The sequence below is a fragment of the Somniosus microcephalus genome, chromosome 5, assembly GCF_052327205.1.
Source record: "Somniosus microcephalus isolate GS21.2 chromosome 5, FLI_Smic_1.0, whole genome shotgun sequence".
NCBI lineage: Eukaryota > Metazoa > Chordata > Chondrichthyes > Squaliformes > Somniosidae > Somniosus > Somniosus microcephalus.
This window is the reverse complement of record NC_140991.1, coordinates 142835220-142856386: the sequence shown is the minus strand read 5'-3', so window position 1 is coordinate 142856386 and position 21167 is coordinate 142835220. Positions and strand designations below refer to the sequence as shown.

At 45.0% G+C, this 21167-nt stretch overlaps 1 protein-coding gene across 16 annotated transcripts in view; it reads right to left on the bottom strand.

The window, feature by feature from the left end:
• Positions 1 to 21167, bottom strand: part of ppp1r9a (protein phosphatase 1, regulatory subunit 9A) — a 472949-nt gene that overhangs the window by 279518 nt on the left and 172264 nt on the right. For all 16 annotated transcript variants that reach the window (XR_015078433.1, XM_085988318.1, XM_085988314.1 and 13 more), the window contains exon 3: positions 12344 to 12464. Coding sequence is in view for 15 of the 16 variants with exons in the window: in XM_085988318.1 (XP_085844444.1) it covers positions 12344 to 12464 (121 nt within the window). In the remaining variant the exon portion in view is untranslated. The remainder of the gene's footprint in view (positions 1 to 12343; positions 12465 to 21167) is intronic.

The following is a 21167-nucleotide window of genomic DNA, read 5'->3' as shown; positions in this document are numbered from 1 at the left end:
ATGGAGGTAGAAGCAGCATCAAAAAAATACCTCACAATCAACACCCATAAAGGTCTCTACCAATACAATCGGCTGGTATTCGGGGTAGCATCAGCTCTGGCTATTTGGCAGAGGGCAATGGAACAAGTCCTGCAATGGATCCCAGGGACCCAGTGTTATTTGGACGACATCCTGGTCACGGGCGAAAATGACAGTGATCACCTTGCCAACCTGGAGCAGGTGCTCACTAGATTGCAGGAATATGGGCTCCGAGCTAACCGCCCCAAATGCGAGTTTTTTAGAAAACAGATCTCGTATTGTGGCCACGTTATCGATAAAGAGGGGTTACATAAGTCCCCAGAGAAGATTGAGGCAGTAGTCAAGGCTCCAGCACCGGAAAATGTGTCACAACTGAGGTCGTTCCTCGGGCTGGTAAACTACTACCATAAGTTCTTGCCAAATTTGTCTACAATACTACACCCACTGAACACCCTACTGCAAACTGGGGTGCCATGGAAGTGGAGTGACGAATGTAGACGAGCTTTCCAGAAGAGCAAAACACTAATCACATTGAAAGAGGTATTGGCCCATTACAACCCAGCATTACCAATTCGGTTGGCATGTGATGCGTCACCCTACGGCATTGCAGCGGTGCTCTCGCACAAATTCTCGGACGGTTCAGAGAGGCCAATAGCCTTTGCATCACGATCACTAACCTCAGCCGAGCGCAACTACGCCCAGATTGACAGGGAGGCCCTCAGCCTAGTGTGGGGAGTGAAAAAGTTCAATCACTATCTGCACGGGCAGAAATTCACCTTGCTGACTGATCACCAGCCTCTTGTCTCCATTTTTAATCTGAAGAAGGGCGTTCCGGTGATGACTGCGCAATGACTACAAAGATGGTCACTTTTTCCTAGGGGCGCACCACTATGAGATTGAATATAAGGGCACGAAACAGCATGGAAATGCTGATGGGCTATCACGCCTGCCACTGCCTACTGCAGAGGAAGCACCAGCAGTGGATCCTGTCGAAATATTCCATTCGACTATAGTTGAATAACTACCGGTAACTAACGCTTGTATCGAAAAGGAAACCCGAAAAGACCCGACACTGTCTCAGGTATATGATTTGACGGTGAAGGGATGGCCAGCACATGGCGACTCACTGTTGCCAGCATTCTCGACAAGGAGAGAACAGCTGTCAGTGTGCCGGGGGACCTTGATGTGTGGATCCCGAGTGGTAATTCCACCCAAGTTAAGGGATAGAGTGCTCAATGAGCTTCATGAGGGTCATCTTGGAGGGGTAAAAATGAAAAGCCTAGCCAGGGCTTATGTGTGGTGGCCGGGAATCGATAAACAAATCGAGGACCTCACCAAGAGCTGCTCAGGATGCCAGAAAGTCCAAAATGCACCACCACAGGCCCCTCTACACCCATGGGAGTGGCCCTCATCTCCATGGCAACGGGTGCATATTGATTCTGCTGGTCCATTCATGGACTCGATGTTTTTAATAGCCGTGGATGCGCACTCGAAATGGCCTGAGGTCATCAAAATGTCCTCCACCACCACGGAGAAAACTATTGCAGTCCTACGGACCATTTTTGCCAGGAATGGCTTGCCAGAACAGATTTGCTCCGACAACGGACCACAGTTTGTGTCCGAAGAGTTCCGGAGGTTCTTGAAAAAGAATGGGGTAAGGCATTACACATCCGCCCCGTATCATCCAGCCACAAATGGATTGGCTGAGAGGTTCGTACAAACCTTTAAGAAGGCAATAAAGGCTATGTACAATGACAACATTCCGCTGCAGCACAAGGTGGACAATTTCCTGTTCGCCTACCGGAATGCGACACATGCAATCACCAACCAGGCCCCAGCCATGATGTTCTTTAACCGAAGGTTAAGATCTCGCCTGGATTTGCTCAGACCAAACGTACGAAGAGGTGTTGAGAGTAAGCAATTCCAGCACATCCATGAGAAGCTAACAAGGAGCTTCAATGTAGGGCAACCAGTCTTGGCCGACGACTACCGAACAGAAAAATAGCAGCCAGGAACGATATGCACACGGCAGGGGCCACTAATGTACACAGTGGACATTGGGGAGAGCATCGTGAGACGCCATGCTGACCAGATCCTAGAGTCACAGGAACAAGTCAACCCCATGCCTCGCCCATACGTACCTGGTGATGAACCCGACGTACAGGTAGCATCTACCCCAGAAACAGTAGCATCGGAAGCTGATGAACCAACCGACGACAGGGGGCCAGAATCGCCTCCGCACCAAGAGCAAGACACTCGGGAAAGGCGCGATCCAGAAAGGATCAGGAAGCCTCCCCAAAGACTGAATTCATAAATAGACTATTTTCAGCTAATGTTGCATGTTAAAAGTGTTAATTGTAATTAGTTTGATATTTAATTGTTAAATGAGTGTTATGGTACTGTTAATCTAAAAGGGGAGGAATTGTAATGTATGTACCTTTATAAGGGGGGGGGGGGGGGGGGAACTACTTTGTACAGCTCATGTATACTGTAATAAGTACCGGCAGTGACCACACCTGTATATAACGTTGAGTCGTAATCTGTACAGATCAGTTGCAGTCTGAGCCACGTTGAGTAAACACCGTTTGTACCGTTCTCCGCAGTCTGTGTCTGATTATACACGGACATAACACCTGTGATGCAAGGGATGCACTCATCCTGGCCAGATTTGCATAGGTTGCCCATTGTGGCACATGTGCTTGGCTCCTTCTTAACACATGATAGAAACATAGAAGATAGGAGCAGGAGTAGGCCATTCGGCCCCTCGAGCCTGCTCCGCCATTCAATGTGATCATGGCTGATCATCCAAATTCAGTACCCGGTCCCTGCTTTCTCTCCATACCCCTTGATCCCATTAGCCTTAAGAAATATATCGAACTCCTTCTTGAATATATTTAATTGGCCTCTACTGCCTTCTGTGGTAGAGAATTCCACAGGTTCACCACTCTCTGGGTGAAGAAATTCCTGCTCATTTCTGTCCTAAATGGCATACCCTTTATCCTTAGACTGTTACCCCCTGGTTCTGGACTCCCCAACCATCGGGAACATCCTTCCTGCATTCTAGTCTGTCCAGTCTTGTCAGAATTTTATAAGTTTCAATGAGATCCCCTCTCATTCTTCTGAACTCCAGCGAGTACAAGCCCAATCGACCTAATCTCTCCTCATACGTCATTCCTGCCAACCCAGGTATCAGCCTGGTGAATCTTTGCTGAACTCCTTCCATGGCAAGAACATCCTTCCTCAGATAAGGCGACCAAAACTGCACACAATACTCAAGGTGTGGTCTCACCAAGGCCCTGTACAACTGCAGCAAGACATCCTTGGTCCTGTACTCAAAGCCTCTCTCTACGAAGGCCAACATACCATTTGCCTTCTTAACCGCCTGCTGCACCTGCATGCTTACCTTCAGCGACTGGTGCACAAGGACACCCAGGTCTCGTTGCACTTCCCCTTCGCCCAATCTATTGCCATTCAGATAATAATCTGCCTTCCTGTTTTTGCCACCAAAGTGGATAACCTCACATTTATCCACGTTATATTGCATCTGCCATGCTTCTGCCCAATCACCCAACCTGTCCAAATCATCCTGGAGTTTCTCGGCATCCTCCTCATAGCACACATGCCCACCCAGCTTTGTGTCATCTGCAAATTTGGAGATATTACATCTAGTTCCCTCGTCTCGATCATTAATATATATTGGCCCAGCAATTCGGGTCCCAACGCATGAGTACGCACGGGCTACTCACGTGTGGACCCGATGGAAGTGCCGGTTCCTTGCATGCACTATGCATGCGCGGGAAACCGGCACTTCCGATCCTCTGAACGAAGAGGTTCAGAGGTCGAACGCGTGTGCGCGGGAGTCTGCGCGTTCGCTTTGAACTTACGTTTTTTTTTAAAAACAGGTTTTTCCATGAGGGTAAGTCTTTAGATTTTAGAAATGTAAAAACCAGGCGTAAGGACTGCATTTTAAAAGGTAAGTGGTCAATTAATTAAAATTAAAACATTTTTTCCACAGGTTTGTTATTTTTAAATACTTTAAAGCAAGGTAAGTTTATTTTTAGCCCCGTTTTTATAAAATTATTTTTTTCAAAAATTAAAATTATTGTTTAAAATAGTTATTTAATGTAATTTATAGTTTATTTAAAAAGTGTGATTTTTAAAAAAATGTATTTGAAGGTTAACTACTGTTTTGGGCCCTCAGCATTCATACGTTTTGACAGGTCTTTCTGTCAATCTTATGAATGGGCTTTTCCCTCCTCCGATTGGCTGCCCATGGCTCACGTGATCCCAGGGGACGCATCGCACTAGCTACGCCCCTGGGACACGCCAGCACAGCGCGCCGGCCTCTGGGCCAGGCCCCGGAGAGGAATTCTACGCAGGCCCAGAGCTCAGCTGCCGGCGCGCTAGGTAAGTGTAGGTCAGGGGCTTGCACCCGCGGGAAGCCCCCGAATTTCTGGGCCATTGTGAATAGCTGGGGTCCAAGGACTGATCCCTGCGGTACCCCACTAGTCACTGCCTGCCACTCGGAAAAAGACCCGTTTATTCCAACTCTTTGCTTTCTGTCTGCCAACCAGTTTTCTATCCAAGTCAATACCTTGCTCCCCAATCCCATGTGCCTTAACTTTACACGCTAACCTCTTATGCGGGACCTTATCGAAAGCCTTCTGAAAGTCCAAATATACCACATCCACTGGTTCTCCCTTATCTATTTTACCAGTTACATCCTCAAAAAATTCCAGATTAGTCAAGCACGATTTACCTTTTGTAAATCCATGTTGACTTTGTCCGATCCTGTCACTGTTTTCCAAGTGCTCAGCTATTACATCCTTTATAATCGACTCTAGCATTTTCCCCACTACCGATATCAAGCTTATCGGTCTGTAATTCCCCGTTTTCTCCCTACCACCTTTTCTGAATAGTGGGGTAACATTAGCTACCCTCCAATCCATGGGTACTATTCCAGATTCCATCGAATGTTGGAAGATGATCAGCAATGCATCTACTATTTCTAGGGCCACTTCATTAAGTACCCTAGGATGTAGATTATCAGGCCCTGGGGATTTATCGGCCTTCAGTCCCATCAATTTCCTTAACACCACTTCCTTACAAATACTGATTTCTTTCAGTTCCTCCCCTTCATCAGACCCTATGTTCCCCGACATCTCTGGGAGGTTATTTGTATCCTCCTTTGTGAAGACAGAACCAAAGTATGTATTTAATTGGTCTGCCATTTCTTTGTTACCCATTATAAATTCCCCTGATTCTGACTGCAAGGGACCTACGTTTGACTTCACCAATCTTTTTCTCTTCACATATCTATAAAAGCTTTTACAGTCAGTTTTTATGTTCCCTGCAAGCTTACACTCATATTCTAATTTTCCCCTTCTTCATTAATCCCTTTGTCCTCCTTTGTTGAATCCTAAACTGCTCCCAATCCTCAGGTTTACTGCTTTTTCTGGCCAATTTATATGTCCTCTCCTTGGATCTTATGCTATCCCTAATTTCCCTCGTTAGCCACGGTTGAATCACCTTTTTTGTTTTATTTTTATGCCATACTGGGATGAACAATTTCTGTAGTTCATCCATGCGGTCTTTGAATGCTTGCCATTGCCTATCCACCGTCAACCCTTTGAGTGACATTCCCCAATCAATCCTACCCAACTCGCGCCTCAGACCATCATAGTTTCCTTTATTTAAATTCAGGACCCTAGTCTCCGAGTCAACTACTTCATTCTCCATCTTAATGAAGAATTCTATCATATTATGATCGCTCCGACCCAAGGGCCCTCGTACAACAAGATTGCTAAATAATTATTTCTCATTACATAATACCCAGTCTAAGATGGCCTGATCACTGGTTGGTTCCTCGACATATTGGTCCAGGAAACCATCCCGTAAACACTCCAGGAATTCCTCCTCCACAGTATTGTTACTAATTTGGTTAGCCCAATCTATATGATAGACAATGGACATGATTCTCTGGCCTCCTTTCACTCTGACCACCAACCTGACCACACAAGTGTCATGGAGCAGGCAATGTGGAGCTGCCTAAGCTGAAATAACAGATGCCATCACGCCAACAGTTTGCCATCACCTAATGTTGATACATTCACACAGGGATGGCATTTCATCAATAAACAGAAACAATCACCCAATCTGCACACAGATCTGGAGGTTATATCCCTTGCCAGCTGGGCCCACACAGCCTTGGTTTCTTTGGGAGGCCTCTTCCTCCCCGATGAGGGGGAAGAGCACCTCCCTGCTAGATCTCGTCCCCTCAACCAGCATTCCCAGCGCCTCATCAGAGAACCTCGGGGAGGCCCTTGCCTTGGAACTGGCCATTCTTCAAGGAGATAAAAGTTTGGAGGTGGTGCACCATCGACCAAAAACCAGTGGAATGAGCCAAGGCAGCAAGCAGCCCTTAAATGAAGCTGGATAAGTGACATCAGCAGAGGCGAGTTTCAGTCCCAAAAGACTAATTGGCCCAGGGCAACCCACACCTCTGAAAGTAACTGGCCAATTAGGGGAAAATCGCAAATTTTTCCCACCTGACAGTGGAAGCGGGTTTGGAACCCACCCAAACCTCAACCCGCCTCCAATGGGAAAATCGGGTCCATAGTTCCAGAAAGCTGTCCCAACTACTTTCTAGAAATGTGTTGCTTTATTGGCTCGATTATCCCCACCCTCTAACCCTGCTTCACCTGGAAAAATCAAAGTGGTCTTGACTGCCATGTGAGATCAATTAGTTATTATAAAATAGTATATCCTTTGACTCACCATAAGCAAAGCCACAGGAGAGTTACTAGTAATTGATAAAATGTATGGGAAGATGGATACAAGAGAAAACCATTACCAACATCACTTACATTGAAGGTTCAATGCCTAGAGGCACAGGGACAGAGTGGAAGAATGCAAGTTTGAAGCCACCCTCTCGTTAATTCCCAATCAGAGCCATGGCAGGTGTGGAGGTTGCAGCGCATCATCCTCACAGGGTGAAAGGAGAAATCAGATGTGCAGATCATGTTTGAGCAGCATTTTTTACCTCCTAGAATCTGGCTAAAAGGGAATATTGGCAAAACAGGCCAACACCAACACACCCTTTCAACAGATGTAGGATTTGGGGATAAAAAGCACATTAAAAAATATTTATTAATTCAAATAGGCTGCAAACAGGACATAATTGCACACTATTATAATAAAGTGCATTATTATGACCTAAAAATCTATTAATGTAAAATGGATTACAAATGCTCCTATTCTGTTGTCTGATACTGCAATCCCTCTATTTATAGAGGAATAACATGGTGCTAATAAACTTCACATGAATAATATACTGCTACTGCTTGCTGCTGCCAGTAGTTTGCATGCTTTGCAGAATAGAGTGTATCAAATTTGATTCATTCCACATCATGGAGCAAACTACAAATTCCCATTGGGACTTCTACAGCACAGTCACAAACATCAAACATTCCTTATTAATACTGGTTTATACACTTTCAAAACAGATAAAATTATTTTACTAAGCATTAATGTCTTCATCAAGCTGTTTTTCTTTATTGGCAAATGTATCAAATATTTAATACAAAAATTTAATTTGAATCAAAATTAAGTTTTTTTTCAAAAATACTGTTACTCCAACATCTCTCATTTGCAAACAGGATTAATTTATGAATGGTTATTAAAATAAGCTAAAAATATTTACATAAAATAATGGATAGCCACAATAATTAGACATAATTCTGATGTGCAAGTGTGCAGCTTACAAGGATAGACTTTTGAAAGAATACAGGGGAACATAGTGCTTCCTAGAAATAAAAATAGTCTTGTATGCGGAATACCACAGGCCCCAAACCTCATCAGTCATGTCCACTCTAGGATTTATTTCACTTTAAGGATCATTTAACAAATCACAAATATTTTTAAAAATATTACAGCCTTTAAATTTATGTCCAGTCCTTTCACCCAAAATGTATTTTCAGTTTCTTCAGGTAGACTGATTATCCACTCACCCATACAAATAAGTTCCATGATCGAAACTAGTAACATCAGATAACCCTAATCAAATCAGATGGCTGTATCTGCAGCCACAGTTCCTCAAATCTAGTCCTAGCCCTCATTCTGTAGTTGGCCCCTGAAGCCATCACTATTGCACTGCCTTGTGCCAGTTTCCATCTCTTGAGCTGCCATAATTACACCAACTAAAGGCTTTAAGCATCAGCATGAATGCCAAAGTCCATTTTCTGTGACAGATGTGCATGGTGTTATAACAAATGCCTAACTCCAGATCATGATGTTGACGACCATCATCCCTGCCTCGGATTTTCACACTACACCCGGAATTTCTGATCTGTAGAGAAACCGTGACAAGAGAAAAGATCTTTAAAAGAGTCTTCAATCAGATAAAAGCAATCAAAATAACTACTTGTCTCAGATTCTGAATCTAATTGATCAGAATTTAAAGATATTCCAAGCTTCTCCGTTTAACTTCCTCTACCCCTATTGAGGCAGCACCGGGACCTTTGTTACAAGTCTAAAAAATAACCAATTCCCCCTCTGGTGCCAGTTAGCTCCTGTGACTGATCGATACGGACACTGAGAATCTCCTTCCCACCTCAAACGTGCATTGCCAGCATGCTGTTGGATAACTCCACTTTTGGCACAAACTCTGACGTTCCTTCAAACTCCATCCCATGCTTGCACCAATAACCAAGCAAGTCAGCTGCTGGCTCTCTTGGTATTAAGCTCACACTCAAGCCCCGCCCAACTGCTGACATCATGCAGCAACCAGCATGTTAAATACCTTAGATAGGCTGCTGAGCATATTTTTCACACCACTGCTAATATTAGAACTCAAAATGACTACCCCTTTAAGCCAGAACACACAATAACTCCCACAAATATCATTTAATGACACATGTTCAACCAATTTCACCTAAACTTCAATGACTAGATATGCTAAATTCAATAGATTACTCATAAATGGGTAAATGGAACCCTCACCCTTTTCTAGTGTCAGCATCTAACAAATCTAAATTTCCTCCTCAATTTGGGGTTTGAAATAAATCACAAAGAGCCTTCTGCCACCATTATGCATGCAATACAATCTTTCAGGCCCAAACACCCCAATGTAATGACATTGCAAGCATTGCGCAAATCCTACCTTATGTACCTGTAGTCAATATATTAAACAAAAGCTTTCCCCTCCAAATTTCCATACAATATTCAATAAATGTGCTAACTTGTGGATTAGAACCATAAAATAACTGGAATGTCCTAAAATTTAAACAGGCTCGCTAATATCCTTCAAGGAATGGAACCGGTCACCCTACCTAGTCTGGCCTACATGTGACTCTAGTGTGACAAAATACAGCAGACTCTTAACGCCCTCAGAACTGGCCTAGCAAGCCACTCAGTTGTCAAACAGGACACTAAGAGAAGTATCGGCAACAACCCAAGCATCAACCAGGACAAGACTCAAGCAATCCCAGCCTAGTTGACATTCCAACATCTGGAAACTGGAACTCAAGATGGAAAACAGGCCCGCAGGCTAGTCATGCAACAACCTGACACAATCATATCTAGCAACCAACATCCCATACTTCTCCATCATCGTCCCTGGATATGTGCTGTTCCAATGGCAGAATAAACCCACCAGAAAAGGGGAATGTAGTATACAAACAGGTGGGTGTGGCCCTGGGAATCTTCCATGAAGTCTCGTGGGTTCAGGTCAAACAAAGTGAAGGACACCTCCTGCTGACTACCAGTAACTACTCTCACTCCCAACTTAAAAATCAGTATGCCTCCATATTGCACACCACTCTTGAAAAAAACATTGAAGTAAGCAAGGAACAGAATGCAATGTCCACTAAGAGTGGCTTGATAGAACTACTGACTGAGCTGGTTGAGTCCTGAAGGACATAATTCCCAAATGAACCTGCATCAAGTGGTGAGGGAATCAGCACAAGGGAGTAACCTACTTGACCTCATCCTCATCAGCCTACCTATTGGTTACAGTATACGATTCTGCTACTACTGATGGCACACAGAATGTCATAGATGCCCAGCTTTGGGCTTCTAGAACATTTCATTAGTCTGTCCCATGTAGCACAATGGCTATACTACATGATGGAGAGTACCTGCACTGTGAGGACTAGAGTTTGTCTTTGCAAGGACTGTGTAGACATGTCTGTCTACGATAGCATTAGTAGTAGTGGCCACTGCACAGCCCTTCTTGTCTTCACAGTGAGGACACCCTCCATCACTACCACCGTCTTAAATAGGACTGACTAAGGACAGATCTAGCACCCCAAAGCTATGAAGTGCCCGGGGCCATCATCAGTAACAGAATTGTATAGTACCAGAATCTGTAGCCGCATACCCCAGCACATCCTTCCATCAAGCTGGGAAATTAACTCTGGTTCAATGGGAAGTGTAGAAGGACATGCTAGGACAGTGGTGGGCAAAATACAGCCTGCAGGTCATATCCAGTCTGCCAGGTCATTCTATCCGGCCTGCTGGACGGGACAGAAAGAGAACGCGAGGCGGTGCTCAAGCTGCACATTAATCTATCCACTTTCACTTCTCGTGGGACAGAGACAGACCCGAACTGCAGCCAAGGAAAAGCATATTAATATTTAATTCAAATTAATAATTCGCAAAAGCAATTCTCCCCAGCCCGATCGTAAAAGGATCCGTTCCGCGATCCTGGGCCCCAATGGCAGACATCCATACCCAGAGTATACTGCGTACTCTAATATACCCTATCCATTTTAGAGTTGAGTCATGGCTGCTCATCTCCATGACTCTTACCGAAGAAAGAGACCAGCGCTGCGTCTTTCCTCTCACGGTACCCAGAGTACGACGGCAGGGGAGTTCTCATCTGGTCCCAATTGGGACTGCATTAGTAATCTTTGCAGAGAGATATGAGGATCACTGAGGTGGGAAATCAGGCTCTAAAGTGGGTACAGTTCTATTTCACCACACTGATTTACGGAGACCAGAAGATACCACAACATTTTCAACTTTTATCTTGGATTCATTTCTAAGCAGTATCAAATCATTTTGTATATTTAAGATAGTATCGGACTACTATATGAATTTAGGTTTATGTTTATGCAATGTTCCCTCTGATTTTTTTTTCTGTGCGCAGCCCCTTTAAATTTGCTGCACAGTATCTCTTCCAGCAGCAGGAGCTGGTGAGCGGTCTGCACGGGTCCTCGCAATTGGTGCGCAGCCGCACATCTTAGGGGGAACATTGGTGTGCGGCCCTCAACAGCTCATCAAAACTTGTTAAGTGGCCCTCCAGCCCAAATAATTGCTCACCCCTGTGCGAGGAGCACCAACAGCCATACCTTAGAATGAGTCACCAACCCAATGAAGCTACAACACAGAGCTACCAGATTACCAAACACCAAAAGAAAAAGGCTACAGACAAGCTAAACGTTCCCACAACCATTGGATCAGAACAACACTCTGTAGCTCTATCACATCAAGTCGAGAAGCAAGCAACTGGTAGGGTGAGGGGGGAGGCTCCATAAACATACCCATCCTCAACCATGGCAGAGCCAGCACATAAGTGTAAGACCAGTGTTTTCAAGTATCTTCAGTCAAAAGTGCCAAGCAGATAATTTTACTCCGCCTCCTCATGAGGTTCCAACCCTCAGAGATGCCAATTTAGAGTCAATTCAGTTTATGTGACATTAGAATCATAGAATGGCTACAGCACAGAAGGAGGCTATTCAGCCCGTCGAGCCCGTGCGGCTGCAAGAGCACTTCAACTAGTCCCACTCCCCTGCCCTTTTCCCGTAGCCCTGCAAATTATTTCCTTCAGGTACTTATCCAATTCCCTTTTGAAAGCTACGATTGAATCTGCCTCCACCACCCTTTCAGGCAGTGCATTCCAAATCATAACCACTCGCTGCATAAAGAGGTTTTTTCCTCATATCGCCTTTGGTTCTTCTACCAATCACCTTAAATCTGTCCCCTCTGGTTCTCGACCCTTCCGCCAATGGGAACTGTTTCTCTCTATCTACTCTGTCTAGACCCCTCATGATTTTGAAAGCAACTTAAGAAACTCGGTAACTAGCAAAATGAGAGCGACCACTGTTTTGTAGTCAATAAACACTGAACTCACCTTACTGCTTTGTGGACTAGTAGGTATCCATAGCCACTTATGCAACTTGCGTTAAACCTGAACTGACAACTGAATTAAACTTTTCGTACTTGAAAGTTATTCTAGACCTATCACGTTTTTGGACAAGAGAAAATCCTGTGATATCTACAAATGACAAAACCATGTGGCCTTTTCAACAGCAATTTTTCTTACCTGCTATCCCTTTGAGCTGCTCCTCCCTCTGTAACGGTCTTGACAAAAATTCCTAGTTTTTCTAATCCTGCATCTGCTCCAACTCCCATTCCTATAATACTGATGCCAAGACCATCCTCATCTGCAGAGTGAGAGAAGAATTAATTAATTTGGCATGGGGATGAGTTCAAATAATACTGAAAACATGAGCCAATGCTGCACTGCATCATCCAACACATTTAACTATGATACAGAATAGGGCAAATAATAGAGAACTCAGCAATCAAGCAAAATTACACCGAAACACATTCTGTTGTTAACATATCCAGAGGAGGAAGTGGATATGAACAACTACTACAAATGCAACTTGCATTTATATAGCACCTTAAACATGCAAGAACATCCCAAGGCACTACACAGAGGCATAATCAGACAAAATGGATGCCGACCCAGAGGAGGAGCTATTAGGAGTGTGACCAAAACCTTGGTTATCGATGTGAGTTTTAAGAAGAATTTTTTAAAAAGCTACTACTGGAGATGCTCTGGCTAACATTGGATAGGCAAGAGTGAAATCAAGCAAGGGCAGTCCACTCAGCTGGACAATGGAGGAGAGAAGATGGAAGATGATGGTGTGGTCGACTAGGTCAAAGGCTACAGACAGGTCAAGGAAGATGAAGTTAGAAAATGCAACATGTTCACAGTCAGAGGATGTCATTTGTGACTTTGATTAGGGTTGTTTCAGTGCTATGGAAGGGTGGAATCCTGGAGATTCAAACATGAAGTTGTGAAAAGATGGGCAGGGATTTGGGAAACGACAACACGTTCAATGATTTGAGAGGAAGGAGGGCTAGAGATGGGGCAGCAGTTTGCAAGAACAGAGGGGTTACGGGTGGATTTATTGAGGGGGTAATTATAGCCTTTTTGAAAGGGGTGGGAACAGTATCTTTAGAGAGGGGAACCATTTACAATGTCAGCTAGAATAGGAGCCAGGGAGCAAAGTTGGGTGGTCAGCAGTTTAGGGGGAATAGGGTAATGGGAGGAGGAGGTGAGTCATATGGGCAAGATGTGCTTGGAGAAGAAATGAGGGGGACATTGGAGAGAGACTAAAGAAAGACGTGAGATTGGGGCTAGGACAGGGGAAGGGGTGGAAGCACCAGACAGGCGAATGGATGGTCTCAATCTAGATCTCCTCATGTCTGTGCCCTTTGAGAACGAAGATGGGGTCAGTACCAGGGTGAGGTAGCGGTTTCGCTGGGGTCAAGGGCATCAAAGGTGAAGGTAAGGGAGTGGTTGAGCTGACCAACTGCTGAAATATTGTGGCGAAGGAAAGACCAAAGGCTAGGCAGGTGGGATTTAGAAAGTACAGCAGTAAGTGACTTTGCGAGGGGCGGGAGTTTTTTGCCAAGGGCAGATGGAGAAGGAATGGTTGTTGAAACAGGGTAGGGGGATGTGGATGCTGAAGGATGCAAGGAATTGAGATGGCATGGTCGAGGGGGTAGCCGTGAATATGGATTGGAGAGTTTATATGGAGAGATAGGTTGAGGGAGGACAGGAGGGAAGTTAGATCAGAGTAGAGAAGGCAAGGTGAGTGGAGATGGAGATTGAAATCACAGAGGATAAGGAGTCAGTACAGAGGCAGCGAAAGGAAAGGCATCTTAGGGAGAAACGTGGAAAGGGGGCGACAGAGAACCAGGATTTTAAATGAGAGGCAAGTGGGGGCAGGGAATGGGTGGAACAAGGGGAGGTGTTTGAACGAGAAGGCATGGAAGCCATGGAGAGGTGCCACGAATTCTGGGGTCTGGGAAGGCGTCTTGGAGTCTGAAAATGCCGAGAGGCGGTGCTGGGTGTTGCAGCGGATAAAAGGTGTCCTTGGTGTAAGGAAGCAGTTGGAATCGAAACAAGCCCTCTCATGTTCTCCTAAGTCTGCGGTGAGCAGAAGAATAAACACTATCAGATCATGGCGGCTTAGGCTATAAACCACATTTATTAAAAGTAGTAAGAGACAGCAGCGGGAAGTAAATAATGCAGATTTCACTTGCGGTTAGAACTTTTAATCCATACCTCTTTAGGTACAAAAATATGACGCAACAATTTGCTCTCTTTGACACTAAACCTGGAACCGCATCCATAACGTAACATACTGTATATGCATTGTTTTTTCAAAAAAAGTTTTCATATTCTCAATGGGCTCAGAACTAAATAGCAGAAAACAATCAAATATATCGCTCTGCTTGGGCAAGGAGCTATCAATCAATCTCTGATGCAGAGACACCCTGTGAGACCGCCATGTCGATAGAACTGGGTTACTTGAGATCAGTGCAGCCTTTCGGGAATGCAATATCAAAACGTTCGCATCCAGTTGGCTATTGTGCAAAACAAAACAATTCTGATATCTCAGTTATTAGTAATGATGAGATTCGCCTGAAGCATTTAGATCTGGAATATCCTTCGACAAGCCTGAAGTGATCAAGTAATGAACCAGAACAGTTGAGCAGATTACTTAATAATCATCCGTCTCAATAATAGGCAGACCACTCACTACAGCATTCACAGATACATATGAGGAAGTGGATTTGCTCTCAATCAGATAATCAAAACATGCAGAAAGCAAAACTGAAGTGTCTAATCAAATAAATAATGAAAAAATATGAATTGTGACAAACTCCATTATTTAGGGATATGGAAACATTCTGAATCAGGAAACCAGCAGTGTGTGGGAGTGAGGCAGGGGAATCAAACATGCATTTCACTAATCCCTAGTTGTTCGTGCTCCAAAGTACTGCAACATTATACATTGGCCCGGAATTTGCAGTCAGCGGCGAAACAACGGCACTCGCCGCTGACCTCGAAGAAAGCTGTCCACAAAGATCTGGCGATCTCTGTGGCATGAATTTCAGCTCTCCTGACCTTTGCTTAAATCTGGGGTCAAATCAAGCGAATCCTAAGCATCCAGTAACAGGGATGTCATCAAGCTGGCTAAGCAGCCATTGAAGAATTCTCAGACAGCAAACCAGGAAGTAAAATGCACAATTATAATTTACTTTTTATAAATTTTATAGAGAGCAAAATAAAGATTAGGACATACAACACAAGATTAATATAGAAGCTGAAATACCAAAAACTTTTTTTTTAAAAATTTAAAACTTATAAGTCCAACATTCCACAAATATAAAAATAGTTTGTCAGAGCCAGAACGCTGGTTCAGCAGTCAGTATGCCATTAAAAACCCAGTTACACCTCTTTCAACAAGGCTTAAAGTTTATGGGGGGGGTGGGGGGTTTAACAGCGATATTCCATTGTAAAAGGGGAAGCATCGTCCTTGTATGTGATTTTAACTGATTACCGGCTCTGGGGAGTTCCACAGCACAACCTGTGGCGGAGCAGTGAATGACTGACTGCAACTTCATGACTTCCGTGTTTATCTGCGCATGCGCTAAATCCTGAAGCTGCTGTCAGTTTCAGAGAGGTAATAATGGCGAATACTGATGGTGTTACCCTTATTACAACTGCAAAATCTGGGCCATTATTCTGTGCAGTACAGGCAATCTTATAGAATGGTTACAGCACTGAAGGAGGCCATTCGGTCACCGAGCCCGTGCCGGCTCGTCCTACTTCAGCTAGTCCTACTGCCCTGCTCTTTCCCCATAGCCCTGAAAAAAAACTTCCTTCAGGTACCTATCCAATTCTCTTTTGAAAGCCACAATTGAATCTGCCTCAGTAAAAAGTATTTCTCCATATCACCTTTGGGTCTTCTGCCAATCACCTTAAATCTGTGCCCTCTGGTTTTCAACCCTTCTGCCAATGGGAACAGTTTCCCTCTATCTACTCTGTCTAGACCTCTCATGATTTTGAACACCTCTATCAAATCTCCGCTCAACCTTCTCTGCTCTAAGGAGAACAACCCCAGCTTCTCCAGTCTATCCACGTAACTGAAGTCCCTCATTCCTGGAACCATTCTTGTAAATCTTTTCTGCACCCTCTCTAAGGCGTTCACATCCTTCCTAAAGTGCGGTGCCCAGAATTGGACACAATACTCCAGTTAGATTTCTCAATCTAATTTTTTAAAACATGGAACTGAGGTGGGATGTAATCAAGAAAGCTGTTCATTTATTAGAAAATCAGCAGTTTCCAGGGCATCACTTTCCTGCATTGACCATTCTACTGAAAAAACTGACAAGTAAATTGCAAACTTTCCTGCAAGTTTCTAAATCAATACAATTTTATGATTTATCAAGTGAGTAACTATGCTCATTAAACAAAGCAGAGGGAGCATTGGAACTCTTCTCTTCTCCCCACTAATCCCCAACTAAGAAGTTTCATCTAAGACATTGATAAAGAACTGACAGTTGCTTATGAATGGGAGTGCAAGATTATATTACTAACTCTACAATCATGCATTGGCTTTCAGCATCAAGCTGTTTCAGTAAATATTAGTTGGAACTGATTTTCTATCTTGCAGCGTGTTATAAGTCTCATCATCAAGAAACTACTCATGAAATAATGCTGGACGGCCAGCTGGTGGCGCCATCCAAGGAGTATAAATACTCGGGCGTGAGCCCAGCTTTGCAGGGACATTTTGTAAGATAGGAACTAGTGAAGTACAACTAGACCTCCATGTTCTGAAACAAGTTGATTAAAACCTTGCTTTATACTCAAACCAAGTGTGTACTGAGTTTTATTACGTCAATTTAATCAACTTGATATCGACTCCACGCTCTGAGGGATTTCGGGAACAGCCAGCTACGACTTCAACTGCAGAAGGGAACTCTGGCGTAGAAATCAATCCATCGTGGACAAACTACTCAGACCCGCCCGTCTTGACCTGGACCCAAATTCACCTACAACTGCTAAGGTATGGAAACACTGGTATCGTACCTTCAGCAACTTCCTTAGGGTGTGTGGTGAGAATGTTCCTGATAAATCAGAGATACTTGCCAATTATGTAATTATGTATCTCCTCATGTGTTTGACTACATCGAAGACTGTGTAGACTATGACTCCGCTATCCTAATATTACAGCGACTATATGTTAAGGCCCCAAACAAAATTTTTGCTCGGCATCTATTGGCCACAACTCGACAACAACCCGGGGAATCACTTGACGAATTCCTTCAAAAGCTTCGCAGGCTCAGCAAGGATTGTAACCTTAAAGCTGTCACAGCTGAGCAGTACCAGAAGGAGCTAATTCCCGATTCCTTTATTAATGGAGTTACGTCTCCCTTCATACGCCAACGTCTGTTGGAGAATAAAACCCTCGAGTTACAGGCTGCCTATGACCAGGCGTGTTCCCTGGACTTAGCAAAGAGGAATGCAGATACCTATCTTTTACCTCGTGCACGGGCTGCTGCTATCACTTTTAATGACTCCTTCGATAGGTCTTGGGTGGAAGCCCTTACTGATGACTAACTTAGCGGATGACAACCCTACCCTGGAAGCCTTCACTGATGACGACCCCGCCCTAGCGGCATCTTGGCAATCTGGAAGGAAGTGTTTCTTCTGTGGAGGTGCGTTCCATTATCGGAAATTTTGTCCTGCTCGTAACACAACCTGCAATCATTGCAGCAAGAAAGGTCACTTTTCTAAGGTATGCCAGTCAAGAGACGCTGTTATAAGAAAGGCCCCCTTTCTAAAGTATACCGGTCGAGAGCTCCTGTTAGTTTTGCAGTTACTATCTATAAAACTGCTCCTCCCCCAAGAACCACTACTAAGGTTACAGCTGTCAAGGGTAAAACTGCTCCTCCTCCCATCACAGCTGTTTTTCCCCCAAAGTCTGTCCCATTCAGCCACAAAGGTTTCGGTAAATGGACACATTTTGAGCGCACTAATCGACTCATGCAGCTCTGACAGCTTCATTAGTGAGTGGGCTGTCAGTAAGTTAAAACTGCGTATTTACCCCTCGGACAGGGAAATTGTAATGGCTCTGACAACACTGACCACCAATTCTACCGCCTTTTCTCTTGTCGACCTTATTCTCAATGGCCGCACTTATTTCTCCACCCGGCTCGGGGTGCTCAAAAACCTATGCAGTGATGTGCTCCTGGGACAGGATTTCCAGAAACAACACAAAAGACTCACTTTCGAGTTTGGAGGGTCAAAGCCAGAGCTTACTATTTCCAAAGTACTGCTTTGTGCGCTTTCGGCGGCTTCGCTCGACGAGCCCTCCTTGTTTGCCAATCTTTCCCCCCCAATGTAAGCCCATCGTCACTAAATCACAACGTTTTAGCCAAGATGATCGATCCTTTATCGAGGCAGAAATCTCTCGCCTTTTAGCTGACGGTATCATTGAGCCATGTTCATCTTCCTGGCGGGTTCAAGTCGTCGTTGTTAAAAATCCTCTGAAGCAACACAAGAAACGTCTTTGCATCGATTACTCGCAAACTATTAACCAGTATACCGACCTGGATGCCTACCCACTACCACGCATCGATGACATGGTCAATAACCTCGCCAACTACAAGGTATTTTCAACTTTTGATTTAAAGAGCGCATATTATCAAGTACCGTTAAAGGACTCTGACAAAAAGTATACGGCCTTTGAAGCCAATGGTTGGCATTACCAGTTTTGTCGCCTTCCATTTGGGGTCACCAATGGGGTGGCCGTCTTTCAACGGGCAATGGATAGCCTAGTCAAACAGGAGAACTTAACGGACACTTTTCCATATCTGGATAATATCACCATTGCTGGTCATGACCAGAAGGAGCACGATGCCAATCTCCAGAAATTTTTTGACGTTCTCTGTCATCACAACTTAACCTTAAATGAGTCCAAATCTGTAAAATCAGTACCATCAGTCAACATCCTTGGCTACTGGGTGGGCAATGGCGCCATCAAACCAGATCCGGAGCGACTTCGTCCGCTTCAGGAGCTCCCTCCCCCTACGAATCTCGACTCTCTTCGTCAGGCACTCGGCATGTTCGCCTATCATGCGAAATGGATACCCCACTTCTCTGACAAGATCCAGCCCCTGCTTCATGCAAAGTCTTTTCCATTGGAGGCAACGGCTATTTCAGCTTTCAACCTCCTCAAGCAACAACTGGAAAAAGCCACGCTTCGTTCCATTGATGAAAATCTTCCTTTCGTGGTCGAGTGCGATGCATCGGATGTGGCGATCTCTGCTACCTTGAATCAAGGTGGTCGACCCGTTGCATTTCTGTCCAGAACTTTGCAGGGTAGCGAGCTCCATTATCCTCCTGTCGAGAAGGAGGCTACAGCCATCATCGAAACAGTACGTAAATGGAGTCATTTTCTCGCTCATTGCCATTTCACACTTATAACCGATCAGCACTCCGTGGCCTTTATGCTGGATAACCAAAAACGCACTAAGATCAAGAATAACAAAATACAACTCTGGAGGATGGAATTGGCCGCCTTTGGGTATACCATACATTATCGACCCGGCAAAGAGAATGTGGCCCCGGATACCCTCACGCGGGCATTCTGCTCTTCTATGTCAACTTCGACTCTTGCAGATCTTCATACTAACTTATGCCATCCTGGCGTTACCCATATGTTGCACTTTGTGCGATCTAAAAATCACCCATTTTCTATGGAAGGTGTGAAAAGAACATGCTCCTCCTGTAGAATTTGTGCAGAATTAAAACTGCAATTCTTCCGTCCATCGGATGGCTCGCTCATACACGCTATGCAGCGACTCATTGACTTTAAAGGGCCATTGCCTTCCTCAACGCGAAACACCTACTTACTTACTATGGTGGACGAATATTCACGCTTTCCCTTTGCTTTCCCCTGTCCCAATATGCTTACTTCCACAGTGATCAAATGCCTTAATCAAGTCTTTTCCCTTTGCGGTACGGCCAATTTCATCCACTCTGATCGGGGTCCCTCCTTCATGTCATGTCAAGCAAACTCAAAAGTTATCTCTCCCAACGGGGAATTGCCACAAGTAAAACGACACCGTACCATCCCATCGGTAACGGACTGGTTGAGAGATACAACGCTATCATTTGGACCGCTGTTCTTCTTGCGCTGAGGTCACGCAACCTACCAGACCAGCAGTGGGAAACTATGCTCCCTGACGTGTTGCATTCCATCAGGTCTCTTCTTTCTACGTCCACCAATGTCACACCTCACGAGCGATTCTTCAGCTTCCAGCGTCTCTCCACCCATGGGACGTCCCTACCGTCATGGTTGGCAGCTCTCGACCCCGTGCTGCTCCGAAGATTCATCCAATCGTCTAAAAACGATCCTCTCGTCGACAAGGTAGAACTCGCAGATGTCAATCCCACGTACGCGCACGTGCGGTACCCTGATGGCCGGGAGTCCACTGTTTCGCTCCGGGACCTGGCTCCCTGTCCAGCCAGTTCCACGGACCCAACTGATAGAGGGACCCACGGTGAAAATGCCGACACTCTGCGCTCCCCTGAAGATGATGCCCTACCTGGGACATCGAGAGATCTGCCAGCTGCCCCACCGGATCCACTCGGGGAGCCGAGCGCACCCCGTGGGATGGCCACCAGAGGCCAGGACACCGGTCAATCCCCGGCTATCAAACAGGATGAACCCAGTTCTGCACCTGTGGGGACCTGCACCCGGAGTCACGATCTCCCCAGCCTCCCTCGGGTCGATCAGGGAAACAGGGGCCCTGTCGATCCACCGGTATGGATCAACCGGCCCAGGGACCAAGACACTTTCCGTGGACACTTGCCTTCTAGCCATAAACAAAAATCTAAAAGACTGCAGCTATTCGTGGTCCGCCTAATCCGTTAAGAGGAAGTCGTCGGACTTCCAAATCTTTCAGGCAGGAAGAATGTTATAAATCTCATCAAGAAACTACTCATGAAATAACGCTGGACGGCCAGCTGATGGCGCCGTCCAAGGAGTATA